This window comes from Triplophysa rosa, linkage group LG21 (assembly GCF_024868665.1).
Source record: "Triplophysa rosa linkage group LG21, Trosa_1v2, whole genome shotgun sequence".
In the NCBI taxonomy this organism is placed as follows: Eukaryota; Metazoa; Chordata; class Actinopteri; order Cypriniformes; family Nemacheilidae; genus Triplophysa; species Triplophysa rosa.
Genome location: NC_079910.1, coordinates 8,113,621 through 8,133,724, shown reverse-complemented (window position 1 = coordinate 8,133,724; position 20,104 = coordinate 8,113,621). Strand labels below are relative to the sequence as shown.

The 20,104-nt window shown below is 39.9% G+C and overlaps 2 protein-coding genes across 3 annotated transcripts; both read right to left on the bottom strand.

Annotated features, from left to right (window-relative positions):
• Positions 1–470: 470 nt before the first annotated feature.
• Positions 471–11,312, bottom strand: LOC130545143 (la-related protein 4). 2 transcript variants are annotated; one of them, XM_057319503.1, is made up of 17 exons: positions 10,695–11,312; positions 8,590–8,716; positions 8,026–8,157; positions 7,768–7,855; positions 7,518–7,654; positions 7,326–7,429; positions 6,994–7,104; positions 6,850–6,903; positions 6,380–6,592; positions 6,019–6,122; positions 5,770–5,811; positions 4,641–4,847; positions 4,388–4,439; positions 4,142–4,300; positions 3,932–4,056; positions 3,592–3,784; positions 471–3,443 (listed from the first exon to the last, which is right to left on the bottom strand). In XM_057319503.1, the coding sequence occupies exons 1-17, from the start codon at positions 10,806–10,808 to the stop codon at positions 3,057–3,059; spliced, it is 2,349 nt and encodes a 782-aa protein (XP_057175486.1). In that variant the 5' UTR covers positions 10,809–11,312; the 3' UTR covers positions 471–3,056. The 2 variants fall into 2 exon arrangements, with proteins under 2 accessions (XP_057175486.1, XP_057175487.1); XM_057319504.1 differs by lacking the exon at positions 5,770–5,811.
• A 203-nt stretch (positions 11,313–11,515) lies between these two features.
• On the bottom strand, positions 11,516–19,217 carry pfkma (phosphofructokinase, muscle a). Its single transcript, XM_057319060.1, has 22 exons — positions 19,116–19,217; positions 18,017–18,090; positions 17,410–17,487; positions 17,137–17,326; positions 16,718–16,883; positions 16,590–16,634; positions 16,388–16,496; positions 16,174–16,269; positions 15,988–16,080; positions 15,783–15,908; positions 15,124–15,188; positions 14,956–15,019; positions 14,704–14,850; positions 14,539–14,609; positions 13,845–13,932; positions 13,582–13,734; positions 13,337–13,501; positions 13,177–13,238; positions 12,941–13,052; positions 12,758–12,857; positions 12,545–12,650; positions 11,516–12,423 (listed from the first exon to the last, which is right to left on the bottom strand). Exons 1-22 carry the CDS (start codon positions 19,204–19,206, stop codon positions 12,276–12,278), a joined length of 2,349 nt encoding a protein of 782 aa, XP_057175043.1. The 5' UTR covers positions 19,207–19,217; the 3' UTR covers positions 11,516–12,275.
• Between the last annotated feature and the right edge of the window lie 887 nt (positions 19,218–20,104).

Genomic DNA, 20,104 nt, shown 5'->3' with positions numbered 1-20,104 from the left:
TTGCAAGTCTTATACAGTTTGTTATACTAATAAATCTTTAACCATGAGGCCCTCCTAGAAAGTAATCATAGTCTGAGAATTTAAAGAAAATATATCCAAGAACATGGCTTTCACAGAGAAAGATATTTGGAAGAATGCTTATAACCAGACAGATTTTGCCCCCCATTGACTACCATAGTAGGAATACAATGGTAGTCAAAAGTGCCCCAGAACCATTTGTGGTCATACATTCATCAAAATGTCTTCTTTTGTGTGAAAATGTTAACTTTCAAATTCAGCCTCTCTTCAATTTCCTACATTTGCAGAAACTGAATTTAAAACTATCAGATAAAAGCCCTTCTTTAGAGAAATTAGACATAGTCTATTAACAATGTCTATTGACACAAAAACATGAATCTCTTACCAATCGGTTTAAAAAGCAAAACAGTGCAATTAACAACAATTAATGCAGCAAATGAACCAGCCAAAACTGTAAGGCCAAAACAAAATAATTTATTTTCTTTTTGTGACAATTTATGCAGACAGCTAGAATTTAGTGTCTCATACACTTCAATCCATTGTTATATAATAATTCCCTTTGCCACACCAACCCCTAAATCAATTAACAGTAATAACCCAAACATTAAAGTGAAATTTGCTATTTTCTGCAAATTTTTGCAAGCCTGTAGACAACAATATCATTACCTTATGCTCCTAGTATAATTTCACATTACATAACAATAAGTTTTTTTTTTTAACAAGTTAGTGCATTTCATTATGCTAAACCACTAGCTGCTCATATTCATTAATGAAAACAAACAAAAAAGCCCCAGTGATTTGTTATTTACCGCATTACTAAGCTCCTAGTAAATGCATCAAGTATTTTCTCGGCTGAAATCGGTGATTTTTCTCCCAACGTCTAATTGTACATGGTCATGATAACAATTACAAGGACATTGGTCGTGTAGGGGATGGACAGCAGAATTAAAATAAATTAAAATCCATTTTTAAAAGCAATACTTACAAAGAATTTATCAGCAATACTGTATCCTCCTGATTAAACGTTCAAATAACAGCACCAATTCATCACAGCACATTCTTTTGTAGTGAACGCGTTCGCATTCCTCCAGATAATGGTTTTCGCATTGCTCAGTCACTGTCAGGTACCATCTATCAAAGCAACTGTCAATTTCTAATTAGCCAAACCCATGCCATCCTATCAGAATCAATACGCTGGCTTCAGCAAAGCAATAAAGCCACTCGCGTTACCATGGCAGACCTATAAGAAACCTTGTTCAAATCATTACAAGAGGACTTTCCCCCAGATTTATCCTACAGTCAAAACACTCTTTAGGGAAGAAACGTAATATCTTAAATAAGGAAATTGTATTACAATTCACGAGGACACATTCAGGGGACACATTCAATTCTCCTACGAACCTCGTCACCTATAACTACAAAATGGCATGAAATGACTGTGCCTGGTATGTACATTATTAAAGCGTTGCCAAATTGCAAGTTCATATAAAAGTGTGACGGTGCTGTAACTAAAGGGAATGGAAAGTGAAATGAAATTTGTCATCCTCAGCCAGAGAATCCACTCTGAGCCATAAATATGAGCATGACCAAAACATCATGAATCACCTTTAAAATTAACACAGACCACTACTGCAGATTCTTATTTCTAAATGACCAAAGTCCCAACAAAACGGATGCGCTGAATAAGCCCTAGTTTAGAAACAAATACAGCAAGTTCTGATACAACAGTGGTAACCATATTTTGTCATTCCAACAGTTTTAGGGTCATCAATAACAAATAGAACTGAACAAGCTAAGCTTTAACCTTCCTTGACCCAATCTATCCAGTGCTCCCCATCCATAAACAGTCTTAAACTGACTAATTATAAAGAAAACTCACCAAAAGAAAGCACAAGCCTTGCATCAGCCCAAACCATCACCATGCTGTAAACGTAGTAAACGGCCTGATTCTCAGGATATTTGAGCATGCTCAAAAGCAGTTCAGGGAGGACAATATACAAAAAATAAACAGACAAATCTGAGATGACAAAGAATCTGAGTGCCTATGTACCTGACTGTTAAAAGTTCTCATTCACAGGCTGTTGGTTACTCTAAACTATAAAAAAAATTCACCCATCAGCAAATCAGTGACAAGCAAGGATCATAACTGGCACGCTTTAACTTTATGAAGTGACAGCAGGCTTTATATTAGAATCATTAAAAAGGTTCCTAAGCTGATCTTTATCCTGCGTGTAATGCTCTTTATTTTTTTATTAGAGTGCTCCGACAGCATATAGAATTACCACGAGCTACAGTATGTCACGCAAACTAATGCAAAACGCCAAACCTCACTGTCACCCCTTAAAGCTACTTGCAAAACTATCCACTCAAGCACGCATCACATTCTATTTGGGATCTATTTCCCAAAACTAAATCAACTCTATGGCAAACCACATTCTTCCAAACAAGGATTCATTTACACCGTCAAACCACCCCAGCGTCCTGCGATTGCAACCGAAGCAACCAAAACAACAAAAAAGGATGAATCGTTGCATGTCAAAGTGATATCTTTGTATAGGTACATGACATATATTTTATGCATGTTCCATTTCTTAGTGCATATGCTCTTTGCAGACAACCAATCAATCTCATCAACGGGGTCATTAGACCGCCCACTTTTTTACCTCCCCCAAAGGAGCTGAGAGACGATCCTCCTTTCAAGAAAAACAAAAACCGTGGATTTACATTCTGAAGGGACATTGTCAAGTTAGAAGCGTAAAATGTTTATTTTCCTATTTGATGGCGTCTTTCAGCAAGCATGTACTGCTTCCGATTTCTGATGCCCGTTTGCCTGGATACCCCAGTCTGTGCATTGTCACTTCATGAGACTTTTCCTCTGGAAGTGCTCCAGGCAGGAGAGGTGAATACCATTTTAAATTGATTTATATATCATATTTCATCTCTTTATATATATATATATATATATATATATATATATATTTACATATATATTTTAGGTGTGTAAATATTCATACATTAAGGATTTCTTTTCATAGTCTTTACTTTGGCGATATGGGTGGGATGTTCTGCTCTTTTCCAGTGTGTCTGGAACCTCCCTGTGGGGAACTGCGGTGGCCGAATGGAGGGCGTCTCTGCTGCTCTCGTAGCTTGAATCCCCCCGTGTTGGCTCTGGGGGGTCCGTTGCTGCGAGAAAAGCCCTGGGGGTCACGGGCCGGCCGGCCCTCCTTAGCCTTGCAGTTGCCCCCTGTTTCCTGAGGCCGTTCCTGTTTAGTTGCAGGGCTGGAGGGCTGCTCATCCACCTTGTTGACACGCAGCTCCCTAAGAGGATGTGCGGTTGCATTGTTGGGGCTGGTAGTGACTGCTGGAGGAGGGGGATCCTTAGGTGGTCGCTGACATACTTCAGCGTAACTGAGCTTGCGAGGTTCCTGATGAAAAACAGGAAAGGTCGAAAATTGTTCATGGGTTAATGCGCATGCACTGCACTCTACGTGACCGCTCTAAAAGAAGGTCAAATACCATCTTTACTTGGCTTGTCTAAATATATTTGACAGTCTGTGAGGAGCTATAACTCACCAGTGCTGGGGTACTGGAGGGGGCAGTGTTAGATTGGGTGGCTGTAGGAGTGGCTGAGCTGGGCTGAAGCTTCGGGCCAGGTGATGTTTGGGAGGGGGTGGGTGTCATCGTTGTGACAGGAGAAGGAGTGACAGGCACCTCTTTATTGACAGGAGGATCCGTCTTCTCCAGTTTCTTTTCCAGGTGGTTCGAGCTACGGCGTACAGGTAACAGAGATCAAGCCAAAACACAATTATAAAACAATAAGGCCCTGATGGGGCGAGCTGAAAATTTCTGTTTACTGCTAGTTGATTTTGGATGATACCATATGGTAAACCTGCAGAATGTAACATAAGCTTACTTGGAGGTCATGGGGTCAGGGATGTGTGCAGTCGTCTTGACCACAGGCTGGGTGGACCTAGAGACAGTTTCTTCTGTGGCTAGGCCTGTGGGACTCACAGTGGACTCTTTGTTTGAATCCTGTTGCTAAAAGAAATAAGGAAAAAGCAATGAACTAATCGAAATCTCATGCAAAAAGCTCTCAACATGTATCTATAAGCTCCAAACTAACCTTGTCCCTATTCAGGCCTCTTACAACATCAGAGAGGCGGTTCTCCAATACAGGCTCCCCCTGCGGGCTGGCAGAGCAGCCTGGCAGTGGAGGGAAGTTGGAGGCAGCCAGGTCAAACTTGGGGGGCGGGACCTTTACTTGAGACAGAGGAACTGGTCTCTGAAGAAATAAAAAATAAGACATTAAAAAGGCACAACTAGAAAGCAACATTGTGTAAACTGAAGAAAAACTATATGAATGCATTACTGTTGTACGATCATCCTCTCGCCGCCTTCGAGTGCCTCTGTACGTTGTTCTCCTGAAATGAATGTTTAATTATTCAGAAGATATTCCACAAATGTGCCATCTAAATGAATCAACAGGAAGTGTATAACGTTGTAATACGTCTTTCTATCCTAGTTTCATTTGCAGACTTGATGACAAGCGAGCCATTAGCAGGCTGAGTCCACAAAAAAGTCATTAGTACATCTGTTTTTTCTCATTTAAAAACAAAACAAACCTGCCACGTCCCAAGGTAATGTCATCCATTGGCTCGTTGGAAGAGAGTTGTGGGAAAGAGGAGTTAAGCTCAGTGGATTGTAGCACCGGCCCACTGCTGTTGGAAAGCTGTGGACTGTGCAGGCCAGACAGTCCGTCCACAAGAGCCACCGGGGACACAGAGGAAGACAGTCCATCATTAGCCCTCGTCTGAGGCTTTACGTGGTTCCTACACAAATCAAAGTAGTATGGGTGAGATCAGGGTGTTTACAAAAATGTCTCCCGTCAAAGATTTCTGTTTAACAAGGTCTGTGTGGATATATGAGAAGATCTTTCAGGCAGCATGCAATAGACCAACAGAAATGAACAGAGAAACAGGCAAATTCTGGATTTTAAAACCACTTCACCTTCTCCTGGCAGTGAGCTGACACTGGTATCATAACATATTTCCTGGAATTTATTTTCATTGTTAAACTATTTAATTGTGATTAATCTCAGTTTTGGAAAGAACATACATTTATTAAAGTTTAATTGGTGGGTTCTGTGTTTTTTGTGGTTGACTCACAGTGGATAAGTTATTATATTATCCATTATAGAAAGTTCAACAACGGTTTGCTTCACTCACACTGCTTTTTTACAACAATACAATGCTCTGTCCTATTGTCCTCCTATCACATGTGTCAAAGTATGGTATGGGAACCAATATCCTGAAGCATTTCTTCAGTTACTTTTCGGTTCTCAATTGTTAAGACACCTCAAAACAATCAAATACTAAAGTTTCATCGGATGAAATAAAACATGGAGGAGATCATTTAAATCTGTTAGCACAATGATTTAAGTTTCAAATATGACCCAGAGTAATGAAGTTTCTTAAACAAAAAAAGGTTAGTTTACTATAAAAATATGAAATGTAAATGGACATTAGTGAAATAAGAGGCACTACATCCCCAACAACCACATAATATAATACTCGATTATTGATCGCTGATCACCATATTAGTTTATTATTTTCCTTGGCCCATACACCTTTTTGTTAGTCAACAACAATTTCAGTTGCCAGACACCAAAGCTAATAACTTCCATGTCTGGGAGGGCGGTAAGAATGGATTGATGATAGAGTTGATATGATTTTTAAGTTTTTAAAGATGTACCTGAAGGCATTTATTACATTCTTTCTTGAATAGAGTGGTACACTGTGGGAACAGTAAGAAAAACAATTTCCAAGTGATCTACTGTGACCTAGATTCTCACACTAACTTTAACTTTGTACTTGAATGCAAGTTATAAACTTACTACAACATAGAAACATGGGTATCACCTTTACATCGGCAAGATAAAAGCAATATGGTTAAAAGTATGCTAAAATAAACACCAGAAAAAGACCTATCAGCTTGACCTACCGGTTCCTGCTGAAGGGACGGCTAAGGTTGAGAGAATTTGAGCCAGTTTTGTAGTGTCCAGGTGAGCTAAAGCCATTGACGAAGCCACTGTTGGGAAAAGGTGCCTGTGGAAACAAAGCATCTTAAGTTTACCTCTTATAAAATCCCAAACATATACCAAAAGTACTCTAATTTTGAAATCCTGCAATGCGCCACTCCTAATATGGTCAGGTCTATGCGATTGATCTTCTGTTAGATTCTCTGCATTTGTAATAGTTTGCAATTCCCTCTGGATAAGAACACTTGCTCATGAATGTCAATATTTTAGGCCATTTATTGCATACCAATTATTGACACTTGTTAACCTTACAACGAGACTCACCAGAGGAGTCTCAAAGTACGGAGTAGGAGATGGCGTCCAGGTAGGAGGTACGATGCCATACAGTGGGTACTGCTGCTGGGGGCTGTAAACAGGTTGCATAAAGAGAGGAGAGCTGTATTGGGACTGTGTGGGAGATTGCTGAGGGTACACACTGCAGTCCAGGCTGCGGTAACCATTCTTAGCAAAGAATGTGTTGATGGCTTTTATTCTGGCCTGAAGATAAAGAAAACCAAAACGTAAATAATGTGGCAACAAAACGTCTGATGCACAAATAGAAAAAGTACTTTAAGGTGCACTCGGTCAAGTTAGTTTCCTAAAAACTCACAAAATCATATGCAAACTTCCTGGGCTAATGTTGGGATCTCATAAACATCTAAATACTACTTTTTCTGAGTTACTTTTATCTTGCAGTCCTTAAACACTGAGTGCACCTTTAATGCTAAACAATGTCATAAAACTCAAGAACACACCATGATTGGTTTTCCCTGAAATATCTTTACTTCTTCCCGTAAATATCTGTATGCCTGTAAGGAGAAAAAAAACACACCATCAGATTGAATTCCAAGGCATTTCTTTTATCCGCCAATAAAGTGATGTAAAACAAATGTTCCTACCTGCTGAGCATCCGTGTCTGATTGGAATGTAATGTACCAGTTGTTGTTATGTGCAAATTCCACACTTATTACTTTAGGACAGTTGTCATTCTTAAACAAGGCTTCCACTTCCTGGTACAAAAAAAAAACATGCATGTAAAAGATTCCAACAATACTGTGAGCGTAGAATGCAGTGTTTCCCCTAGGTTAACGGCTTTGGGGGGGCGGAGGTCTGAACAATACTTTTTAAAATAAATAATATTTAATCAATTGAGCCCAGTCGAATATGTACAGTATATAAAAAGCGCCCTCTAAGGTAATAGTAGGGGAGACATCTTGACAATATCTGTTACCTCAACAGGTGTTGTTTCCGGGACTTCTCGCAGGATGATGATGCAACGCTTGTGATTTGGCCGCACTTTTTCGCCCTTCTCGTCAACTTGGACCATAGGAGACGCTGTAGAAAGGGTTCAAAATCAAACAGTGACAAAGAAATGCCTCCATGACAAAGAATACAAGAACAAAATCATAAATGACACGCTTACATCGCAGTACATCCAAGATGAGGTCCATGTCAGTTGTGAGGACTTTGATTCCTTCCATGCTGGCAATAGTCCAAATGGGGACAAACTGGTCGCTGTCCATTTGAGATATTAGATAAAGATCCTTAGATAAGTTCTCCCTTCGGAATGTAAGAAGCACCAGAAAAGCAGTTAATGGATTGAGAGTGGCTGTAAAGTGCCGTTTACTTACATTAAAATGAACGCTTAAACTGCATTACAAGACTGCACTTACCTGGAGAAACAAAACTCCAGTTCTTTTTTGAGAGACTCGCGCAAAGACTCCTCAGAGAGAGGCTGTTCCTCGGGGAGTTTGGACTCAACTATGTACAAACAATGCAATAACATTACATGGTAAGTGAGTTACAAGACAATCCCAATACATGCTTGTTAACTTAAACCCCTGGACAGTACAAGTGTATAATTTCTTATACATAGCCTCTGAATGTATACTATCATAATAGGAACGCAAGTGATATTTTTGTATACATACCACTGGTTGCTGTAGTCTGCTCACAAACCGGGAAGCTTTGGTCAGGTGGGTCCATACCGTTCACCAAACCCACTACAGTGCTAGAAGTGCTGTTGTCCTCTGAGGTGGTAAAACCAGGCATGTATTGTTTACCTTCAGAAGTATTTAAGTGAACATTAAAATAAATCAATTAGATAAACAGCAAAATAAATAGAAGAACATACTCTCCTCTATTATGATAATTAAACAAGTTAAGCTATGTAACAATCTGCGGGTCGTTCAAGTTAGGCTACAATTTAAAGACCTTTATAAACACTACTTTTTCATGTAACATATTTAAAGTAAATAATAAAATCAGTGTATACTTCAGTCTCAATATTTTAAAAATTCACAGAAAATGAATCTCTATATGGCAAATTTTAGATTTTTGTTATAGAGATAAAGATCAGGATTGTGATTTTATTTTGTACAAAATTACCATAGTCCTAAAAACATCCTTACACTAGAAAATGCTGGGTTGTTTCAACACATGGTTGGGTCAAATATGAACAAACAAAGTAAAAAAGAGGTGGACATTTCTATCACCTTCGGCCATATTGTTCTGGGACCAGGGGGTTGCCTCAGTGTCATCCACAGGAGCCTCAGTTTGTGTTGCAGGGATCTCCTGCCACACCTTGGCATTAGGGTTTAGACCAGCTCCTTTAGCAGTGACCTGCACAAAAAAATCACTAACAGGTAATCGACAGAAGACGTTTAATAATGTAGGCCTGTGTTAAAACATACATTAGGGATCTTGACATCCCTCATTGAAGAGCCAAAAGTCCTGTTGTTGCCATGACCTCAGGGTTTGTTTACTTGTCGTGAGTGACAGCGATTTTACCGACAAGACCACTTAACAGGTGTTTCCTTGACATCACGTCACCTCACCTCAAAAACAACCTAAAATCTAAAGAGGTACTACCTAGTGAGGATTGTTTAACCTCACCGCACTTCAATCAATAATGATTTTTAAAGTACCATTAACAAACCACGACACAAATAATGATACCTTGTCCACAGATGCACTCCATTCATAAATAAAACAACAGGTTTTGCGCCGTGGACTATTTCTAAAAAAAAAAAAAAAAGAACACGGGATACGACAGTTCCCCACTCACCTCAAGAAATAACAACATTTCCTTTCCGCCTATTTAAACTTACGTGATGCAAAGTTGTTAAAGCGGTATATCTCGATATCTCTGTCACGCCGCTCCAGGCTAGACTGGACCAAACTGTAGCTTTCGCTTTAGTCCAGCGTTAGTAAAAAACTTCATTCAAAACACACAAAAGCAAAGCTAGGCTAGCAGAAGCACATGGGCTCGTGTCTTCCGCACATGAACCGCCAAAGCGATGTTTTGCGTCACCCGCGAGGCACGTCAGTCAAGTTCGCATCGCGTGGTGTCTCCGCAGGTACATCGCACATCGATGGCCAGACACAGAAATAAATCTCATTTTCTTGCAATAGCAAATAACGTATTTACAATGGTTTTGTATAATTTTCCAGACCACTAAAACCTTCTTGGTTACGAACACAAAATGTTATTGTTTTACTGTATTAAATGCATTCTGAAACAGATTTAAACGGACCCTCAAAACAACAGCTCTCTGTTTACATATGTGCAATTACGACAACGTTTTTGCTAAACAACACCCGATCACTTCACATGCCCACGGGGGCGCCATTGGGAACAACCACCTGCCACAAAACACACATTCTTCATACAAACGCTTTCAAAAACAGCTGTTGGGCTTGGGGTGACTCGAACACAAACACTAGAAGACCCTTTATGATACCCGCCCAAAAGCACATGTCAAGTATTTCTGGACGATGTCAATCAGAAATTGATTATTTGGGCCGAAAACCGACACGTTCTCCGAAAAACAAAGTTGCCGCGGGTACTCCCAACCCAGAAGAGCAGGAAAGGTTTCATTAATGCATTTAAAAGGACGTCGGCTTATAACCAACACAGACTGAAACCATTTTGATTGTTTTAATACAACTCAAATCAAGCTGGTTGGTTTTAACTCGTTGAGATCACAGCTCATGTGTGTCACATGACTGCGTGAATAAGCTTATGAAACGAGGCCGCTGAATACATTTTTGTGGAATGCTTATGAATCACACCAGGGTTGCTATTGAATGGAGTAGACTTAAATCAGTTTCCCTAAACCAATTAGGTCATTCGTTTGTAAAGGTTGAACAAACTGCTCTTATCCGTGTATTTTGCTAGCATATGGGCTAATAACTTAGCCGGCTAAACTCCTGTCGTGCTTGACAGCCTAATCAGCAAACAGCACGTCTGTACGTGATAGAGGGAGAAGGGGAGAGAGCAGCTATCTTAAAACCACAAACATGATGCCCCTAACAAAGTTGAGCCGCAGATTCGAGATGGCTTTCGTATGTAGGCCAGCTAAGAGATTAATGAATCGTCCTGTCAATTGCCGACAGAAAGAGTCTTCAACGCCCCGGCCAGTTTGTAATTTAGGTGATGTCAAAGCTTGCAGCTCCGCTGTGTAAACCGACTGATGGCCTTATATAGCGAGCGATCATACTATGACCCTATTTTTAAGAAGGGCAACGGCCAAAGACTGATCATCCTGTTGGGGAGGGGGGCGTGAGGGCGCTAACGAACCAAGAGGCCTGGACTTACCATGACGCCTGAGTCTCCCCCGGTCCCGGGTGTGATCTCGTCCTCCCCACGGGTTTTGGGTCCCGGCTCAGCCTCCTCCTGCAGCTGCGGCTCTCCGCCCTGGTCTGAACTCATCGGCCGCTCCTGGCTCACTGCGCCTCCGTCGTTCTCTCCCTGCCCCCCACGAGTCACCCTTTTAGCTGATCGAGTAGTTCGCTAATACACCAGGATATGCACAGTAGCCTTAAGTGTCTAAACGGTCCGGTTGAAAAACCTGTTAACCTACTAGACGTAAGGTAGCGTCAGCTCAGAGTTCGAGATGGCTGGCTAGCCACCGAATGGGCTAGTTCTCCTGCTAGCAAGCTGGCTAGCTACCAATGCATCGACAATTACGGCGCAAGCTCCAACGTTTGTGAACCGACGGACGAAAATAACAGCGCAAGCGCTGAAAATAGCGATTTCGCTACTGAAGTAACGTTATCTTCCTCGCGTTTTACACGAGCAGATATGTCAGAAGGTGCATTCCTAAACGGGCGACGGACACAGGGGACACGCACCTTACAATGATTAGGCAGACATTAACACAGACCGCCACCGTCCCACACTCCTCAGCGACCTCTTGATACCCTCTGAAGTTGATCCGCTCAACTTCCGGCTACTGCAATGGCTGACGCGTAACTGCATGTCAAAATAAAGGTTTTTCCAAGAAATGTTTTCGTCATGCATTGTAAATGTATTTATTTCTTTTTTTGTCTTTATTGATGTTTCTTGTTTTATTTCACAGTTACTAAGACGGTCTTTCTAAATGCAAAAAGCCTCAAAACTGCAGAATAAATGTAACAGCCAAGGATTGTTTGTAAGTTTATAAAAGCATCCCAGTTAAACAGTGCATGTATACCAAGACAAACTGGAGGGTTAGCTCAACTGTAAATTGACTAAGATAAATATACGGATAGATTTATTCACAGCAAGTCGAGGATGAATCATTCATGACTGACATCTGGTGGTGAACAATGTCCTTTGAATGGAGATTCATGGAAGGTTTTTGTCAGTAATTTACGTCAATACACAATCTGTATGTAATCATCTTTGTACTTCATTTCCTATGCAAGTCTGTAGAACACAGAAGATATTTTGAAGAATGCTGCCAACTAAACAACACTGGCCCCCATTGACTTCTATTGTATGATCACAAAATCAGAGACATTTCTCAAAATATCTTCTTTTGTGTTACACAAAAAGTCATTCCACAGTCATAAAGGTTTTAAATGGCATGAGTGCAAGTAAATGATGACTATTTTTGGGTAAACTATCCATTTAAGCAATATGGTCTTGTACTTGTAGGCCTATATAAACAGACAAAGATACTTCATAGTAAGACTATTTTAATTCAGATATTGACAGTACAATATTACCCTGTCACCACAGATGCTCTTCATACAAACTACAGAAAAGAATAAGAGAGATAGGTGAATAAATAATTAGAAGTAGATAATAAGACGAAAAAGATTTCAAACATTCAAAGTCACCAATAATTCCATGTTTGCAAAATGATTCGCGGTGTAGTCAAAACATGTCCATTATTCTTGCTCATCATTACTTCTAGAGGGTCATGCGTACTGGAGGCTTCTCACTGATGACATGTTCCATCAGAGCATGCTCAGAGGTGTCCAGATTAATCTTATACTTGGCCAAGATCTTCATAATAGGCCTCAGCTTCAACCACCACTGGCTCTTTGGTATACGGTGCCTTGGAGAAAGAGATAAGGGTGATTTTTGGAGGAGAAAGTAACATTAGGTATGTTTTCATGATACAGTAATGAATGATGTCACAAAAACAAGATTATGAATCATGAATCATTGGTTCTTACTCGAAATCTGTTTGTTCCTTAAGTTCAGCCAGAGGCTGTAGCATCAGGCCTCTCTTTCTCATTCCCAACATACACGCAGAATCTGGGGTGTTGGCAAAGATTCGTCCTGTACATCAAGTAAAAAAAGTTCACAAAACGTTCTGGTTATAAACAATAACTGAATTATATAACATAATAATGAATGAATTGAATGAACTTAATGAATTGACTCACCATGTCTATAGCACCCCTTCAGTTTCTCTGTTAGCCAGAGCACAGACTTAACACCCATCTTGGTGGCAAAGTTTCTGTCAAAAGGGGTAGGGGTGCCACCCTAAAAACAAAAAACATGTTAAATGTCAATTCAAGTGAGTTCGAGTGAATCAAAAGAGTTCACAGGGTTTGTGATAATCTTACCTGCTGCATATGGCCAAGGACGTTCTTACGACAGTCGAATACGCCCTTTCCTTCCTCTGAGTACAGGTTAAAGATGAAGTCAGTGGTGTAGTTAGAATTGCAGTTCTCATTTCTACAACATATGATGATGATGAGGATGATGATGAGATCCCCAGTTGGTGTTTCGTCCAAAAAAGAAAATTTTCATCTTAAAAGCAAAATCAAGCTAAAACTCTTTTTTTATTTAAATGTCAAACCTGAGAATTAATCCTCTCTTAACTGTGGTTTTCATCTTCTCAACAAGATGCTCAACATTTGCCTATAAAACAAAATATTGGGTAAATTCAAACAAATCCATTCAATTGTGACATTCATTAACTCTGGAGTCCACAAATGTTATAAGTTTTTTCTAATTACCTCTAAGTCCCGAATGGCAAATTTCTCTTCATATATATAAGCAGCATCTGCTCCTGCAGCGAGACCAGCCATCGTAGCTAAATAGCCACAGTATCCTCCCATAGTCTCAATAATAAACACACGTCGCTTAGTGCCAGCTGCAGACTGCTTGATCCTGTCACAAGTCTACAGAGGAATAAGAGCTTGTATGAGGACATGGCCAACTTGATTTTTACTTTGTTCACAGTGTCTGTTATTTTGCTAACCGTGGTGATGGCGTTGAGGGCCGTGTCGGCTCCAATGCTGAAGTCTGAGCCAGGAACGTTGTTAGATACGGTAGCTGGAAGGACCACCATGGGAATACACAACTCTTCATACTTCTCTCTGCCTTGAACCAACTCCAGGCCACCTGAAAACGCCTGAAAATGGAAGATCAGGAAGATGGCAGCTTTTAATGCAACATGTTTACTGAATGCATTCCTGTAAATAAGTACAATAACTTTTCTTCAGGATATTTGGGGTCACTTGCCTCAAAACCCCCAATAATGACCAGAGCGTGAATATTGTACTTGGCAATATTTAAGCTAATCTCCTCCAAGTACTTTCCAGGTAATACTCTGCACAAGCAAAGGAGAAAAGGAAACATTTTCAGATGATGCAGAAATGTAGATCATCTTTATTGAGAAAGATCAAGACATGAATCTAAAGCACAGATTCCCGACTGGTTTATACAGTATAGAAGATTTAACATTGGACCCAAGTGGCGACAGTACAACCCAGCACATTTATCATCATAGAAAAGTTAAAGGTCCAGTGTGTAATTTTTTGGAGGATCTATTGACAGAAATGCAATATAATATACGTAACTATGTCTTCAGAGGTGTATAAAGACCTTACATAATGTTTCTATCTACATACACCGCGGGTCCCCTTACGTGGTATTAGCCATGTTGTTTCTACAGTAGCCCTAAACACTCTACAGAGCAAAGAAGTGAAAACGTGACAACATCTTTGTCTGTGTCAGCCACCATAGTGCTTTGAAAAAGAGAGGGGGTGGAGTGAGCCGTTGTTTGCAATTCGCAACCTCACCGCTAGATGCTTCTAAATTTCATACACTGGACCTTTAACAAAATTACCTTAATGACCAAAATGACCCTTTTTAATAAATGTTGACATTATCAGAACAAACGTGACCCACCACTTTTCTACATAAGTCCAAATACCTTTTGGTGCCCAACACAGAGCCACCATTTCCTGTCCAATCTCCAACAGTGTTCCAGGTAATAGGCTCAATCTAACAATAAATCGCACAAACATGAGCAAAATCTGTGCTCAAATTGTGAACATCATAGAACAATGTCCTTAGACAAGCCGATTAAACTGCTTACCTTTGCCTCTGCCAGGCCCTCAAAGCCATCATGAACCGCAAGCATGTTGTGGCCCTGGATGATGCCAATCCTGACAGCCGCACGCACAGCAGCGTTCATGCCAGCACAGGGAGCACCCACGTTCAAAATAGCCACATTAATGTTGCTCTAAAGAAAGAAAGAGATGAACAGCACAAAGTAGAAGCATACTTGATTATTATTAATAAATATAACAAAAACATTCTCCATTCCTTTCATTTAGATTCTGCTCACCTTGGTGTCTGGGATCCGCACATGAGCCAAGAGTTTATACGTGTTCCAGTTATTTTCAAAACTCCTGCAGAGACATATTTTCGCTTCATTAGAGAGTCATGATGTAAATTCATAAAGCGAAACAATTAAATGTTAAAGAACAGGCAGACGGACTTTTCTTCAACATACTTTCCCCTGAGTTTCACAGCGTCATCAAATCGTCGTTCTTTCATAGCAACTGTGACGTCCTTAGTCTAAAAAAAAAAAGAGAATTTTATGAAACAGAAAAACATTTATGGCATACAGTCTGTCTTTCTGACCCTTATATACAGCACACAAGATTTGAAAAAAATCACCCATAAGATCACCCATAAATAAAAATGATTTAATCAATTACTCACCTTCATGTCATTCGAAACCTGTATGACTTTTTCTTCCACCGAACCCAAAAGATAATATTTTGAAGAACGCTGGCAACCACACAACACTGGCTCCTAGACATTTCTCAAAATATCTTCTTTTGTGTTTCATATAAATAAGAGTCATATACAGGTATTAAAGGGCATGAGGGTGGATAAACAATTTTTATTCTTAGGTGAACTATCTATTAAAATTATATTTTATATCAAATATGTATTTTAATATTAAAAATAAGTCATGTTTTTATAAAATGTAAAAAAAATGTTCCAACTAGATTTACGTGAAAGAAGAATCCTGCCGTATCCATATCCTTACAACACAGTTTATCATATTATTTTGTTGCATACTTATTCGCCAGCAAAAAGAAAGAAACCGAGTGACCTTTAAAAGTAAGATCACTACATACAGTAAGATCACGGTTTACACACCACTTGCACACACTCCATCAGAGGAAGTCTGACAGCTTGGTTTCCAGACAGACTGACCACACAGGCAGGGGTTTCTGGAGTCGCTTCTAGCAACGCCATCACGGCCTCCACCCCCATTCTACTGCCCTGATATAACAAAACAGGGTGAAAGACATCAGAGCGAGAGACAGAGATAAAGACTGAAAAAGAAAAATGATGAACTCACAAGCACTCTGTCAAACGCTGAGGGTGTGCCGCCTCTCTGCACATGACCCAAGATAGTGGCACGAGTATCAAAGCCCAGCCTCTTTGTCACCAACTGTACAAAAAAGAATAGACATTAATGTGTTTACTAAAATACTGCACCATAATATGTCAGTACCTGACCATAATACAATTTTGGATAAGTTACCTCTCTTAGGTGGTCACAGGTGATTGGCTTTCCTTCTTTATTAATTGCTCCCTCAGCCACAATGATCACATTGAGACGAGAACCCATGTTTCTGGTCTGTTAGGAGCAGATGCCATAACATGTCAAAATGCTCCTTTATTTGACATATTACCGATTGAATACCTTTATAAACTATAGTATGTTTTACTAATGTGTGTTGTACGTTTCTTTGTACCTCCGTGAGTCTTCTGCACAAGTGATCCTCCCACCCATCATCCGGGGGCATCTCGGGTATAAATACCCAATCAGCACCGCAGGCAAGAGCAGTAACCAGAGCTAAGTACCTAAAACACACACAACGTCGGTGAAATACACAAACTGTACCACCTCTCAAACAGTTTCATATGAAATCTTTACAAAAATGTATGTAGTCCTACCCACAATGTCTTCCCATGACCTCCAGGATGAATGCACGTTGGTGGCTTTAAAGAACAGCAAAAGCATCATAATTTGAATATATTCATTAAACATCCCTAAATGTTGACTAGGTGCTCATGTTCACAACCTCTGTGCCGTTGTGGTGATGCTGTCCACCACCTCGATAATACGATGCAGGGCAGAGTCTGTGCCGATGGTCATGTCCGTTCCGCAGAAGTCGTTGTCGATAGATCCCACCATGCCCACAATGTTCAGATGAGATGAATTTTTGGCTTCCTCCTTGGTAATACGACCTGCGTGCGAATAGAAGCATACAGCATACAACAATTGGAAGCAGAATCAGAATCTTTATCAGTGTAATAAAGTTACATATGCATTGTTAAAACACCTTCTTTTGTGTTCTGAAGAAGAAAAAAGTCATACAGGATTGAAATGACATGAGGGTGAGTAAATGACAGAATTTTCATTTTTGGGTGAACTATCCCTTTAAGAATATCTTTGGTATGGATTACACGTTGGTATTTTCATGTGGTAAAAGATTCTTACCTTTGGCAACCAGATCTTTCAGTAAGTCGCTCCATTCGGTCCGAAATATGTTAGCACCAGTTAAACTGCCATCACCACCGATAACACAAAGGTTGGTGATGCCCAGTTTGACAAGATTGTAGGCAGCTTTCAAACGCCCCTCCCTGACCTGGAAATCCATACATCGGGCACTGCCAATGACTGTACCACCCTTTAAAGACAAGACACAATCAGGATGCTCTATAAAATAAAAGACATTATTATCAATTCTAGTGTCCGTAAGTGTAGGTTCACCAGCTGTAGCATCATGGACACACTCTCCCAGGTACCAGGACGAATGTGATCCCCTCCATCAACCAATCCCTGATAGCCCTGCGCACAGTGAACATCCATAACATTTGAACAAATTACAACAGGGCTCTTTTCTGTAGTTTTTTATTATGCTTTTTGCACTTAAAGGGATAGTTCACCCAAAAATGTAAATTCTTTCATCATTTACTGAAATATTATTTTCATAGTTCACCCAAAAATGTCAATTCTTTCATCATTTACTGAAATATCATTTTAAACCTGTATGACCCAAAAGTATAGATATTTGAAAAATGTTGGAAACCAAACAGCATTGGCTCCCATGTCAGTGCATGGACACAAAACCACTGAGATATTTCTCAAAATATCTTCTTTTGTGTTCCACAAGAAAAAGTCATATACAGGTTTTAAATGACATGGCAGTGAAAATATAATGAGGGAATTTGTAAATTTGGGTGAACTATCCCTTTAATAACAGACTTCAACAAGCACTGGTTAAGGCTAATATACACTCTCATTTCACTCTACTAACACAAGACGCATGCTACTACTTATTATTCTTATAAATAGACTCTCGTATATAATAACATACCTCATGCACGAAGAAGACTTTAGCTCCCGTGTACAGGCCTACCCTGACAGTGGCCCTCACTGCTGCATTCATTCCTGCAAAACACAAACATTTACACTTTTTGACACTTTCACCCAAATTTACTTTATGTTTAATTTAACGTATACATTTGATCAGTATGCACCACCTCCATCCCCCATCTCGTAGTGTACCAACCCCAGCATACCCCCTTTTGGGCCCCTAGAAAATGAGAGGGTCTGCTGTAAGCTCTAACCTCACATGACATCTCAGTTCCTCATCTTCAGATTGTGTTATTACTGAGCATGAGGTCATCTTATTACTCCTTTCCACTGCATGTTGTGAACTAAAGTTCAAGGTGTTTCGACTGCGTACAAAAGCAAGTCATGGTATCTAGTTTCAATAGCAGCTGTGAAAAGACTGACTCATCTAAATATAAATATCAACTTGAATTTCACTGCAAAAGGTTGCAGGCTTAATAAATCAAATCATTGTCATCTTGTGTTTGTCTTGTATCTATCCACATATTACCATTTTTTCAAGGATTATGGAGTTATTTATTCAAATGCAATTGTTAGGCCCTATATGACCGGCTAAATTAAATAAATCTTCTAGATATAAAAAAAATCACAGGGTTTGCAGAAATAAGAAAAGGTTGTCTATATAACCTTTTGTGACTACAGAAGGTCAATGGTGTTAAACTTAGCTCTCTATTGCGAAAACGGAGACAGGGAACAGGAGCAGGTACAAGGCTATATTGAACTCAGTCAACCAAAAATCAGCAAATCAAACAAGAAAATAGATATGTGCCACTGTCAGTTTATCAATCATTTCTTTTTATTTTAAACTCCTTACATTATATAATTTTAAAGCGCAATAAATGCATTTTATAGAAAGCAAATCCATGCAAACTTGGCTGTGTTGTTTTGAACACTATAAGTTCTCTCTCTAACTTTTTTAACACCTCTCTGCTTTCTTTAGACACCCTCTCAGATACCACCATACTATCTCTATAGACACTTGGGTGTCAGGGTTGCCATAAAAAAGTCTGTAAAAGAGCAGCAGAAAATTAAAGAACTACCAAACTCTACTTCCGGCATACCTTGGGCATCGCCACCTGAAGTCAGCACAGCAATCGCCCGGCCGACCCCCATCTTGGTGGGATCCATCGCTGCTGTGTTTACATTTGACATGGTCAGGTATTCTGGACAGACAGGTGGCACAGGGTGAAGGAAAAGGAGGAAAATGAAAACAAGGAGCAATGGGAAGGGTTTACTAGGGACGTTTTTCACTTTATGCCCACCCCCATGGATTACATTTCTCAAACACAGACACTGCAGTGTCACACACCCCCTGACTCATCTAAATATAAAATACACTTTACAGCAAAGGTTAAGTGCTCAAGAAGTCAAATGATTGCCATCTTATGTGTCCTTAGGTCTATCGTTCAGTGTATCCACATATTAAAATTAAAACAATTCATATCAAGTGTTATTGATCTGATAAATGATGGGTACACTAGACTGGAGGGGAAAAATATGTTTGATGCAGTAATGTTTTACAAAAGAGCAGAGGCAGTTGTCACAGTCACATCTGTTTTCACATGAAAATATAAAGATTTTGTTTTGAAGGTAACAGCAATCTTAATGTTAATTGTTTTTACTTAGTTGTCAATGTTTAACAGTTAATTTATCTGTAGGTCTGAAAACAACTTTCACATGATAAAGTCATTTGGCAAACGTTTATGGAAATAAGTTGAATCTCACATACAGTGCGTCAGTGCTGCGTATTGTTCCCACTATTAGTCACTAGATGGCACTCGAGATTGAAAACAACTTTCACTCTGATAAAGTGTTGCGATTCTGTAGTGTACCCCTGTAGCTTCTCATCTCGTCTTTACTCCTGTAAATTCGATTCTTTGCGAGTTTTATCAGCCCTGATCCCGGAACACCGCAATGAAACATTTCTGATGTCTACCTTTACTGGATGTCTGCCAAGCCCAGAGCCATGCGCCACAGCGATTTCATGCCCGCAGGCATAACCACGCCCCTACTCATATTGTGGATCTGCGGCCCCGCCCAAACTTCCGGC

Excerpts from the sequence above, each read along its gene's own strand:
- LOC130545143 (XM_057319503.1), bottom strand. The coding sequence starts at position 10,808 with ATGAGTTCAGACCAGGGCGGAGAGCCGCAGCTGCAGGAGGAGGCTGAG. Across the intron at positions 7,430-7,517 it reads CATCTTGGATGTACTGCGAT|CGTCTCCTATGGTCCAAGTT; the intron begins GTAAGCGTGTCA and ends CCCTTTCTACAG. Across the intron at positions 4,440-4,640 it reads ATTACCTTGGGACGTGGCAG|GAGAACAACGTACAGAGGCA; the intron begins GTTTGTTTTGTT and ends CATTCATTTCAG.
- pfkma (XM_057319060.1), bottom strand. The coding sequence starts at position 19,206 with ATGTCAAATGTAAACACAGCAGCGATGGATCCCACCAAGATGGGGGTC. Across the intron at positions 17,488-18,016 it reads AAGTCTTCTTCGTGCATGAG|GGCTATCAGGGATTGGTTGA; the intron begins GTATGTTATTAT and ends CACTGTGCGCAG. Across the intron at positions 16,497-16,589 it reads GTCATGGGAAGACATTGTGG|GTACTTAGCTCTGGTTACTG; the intron begins GTAGGACTACAT and ends TGTGTGTTTTAG.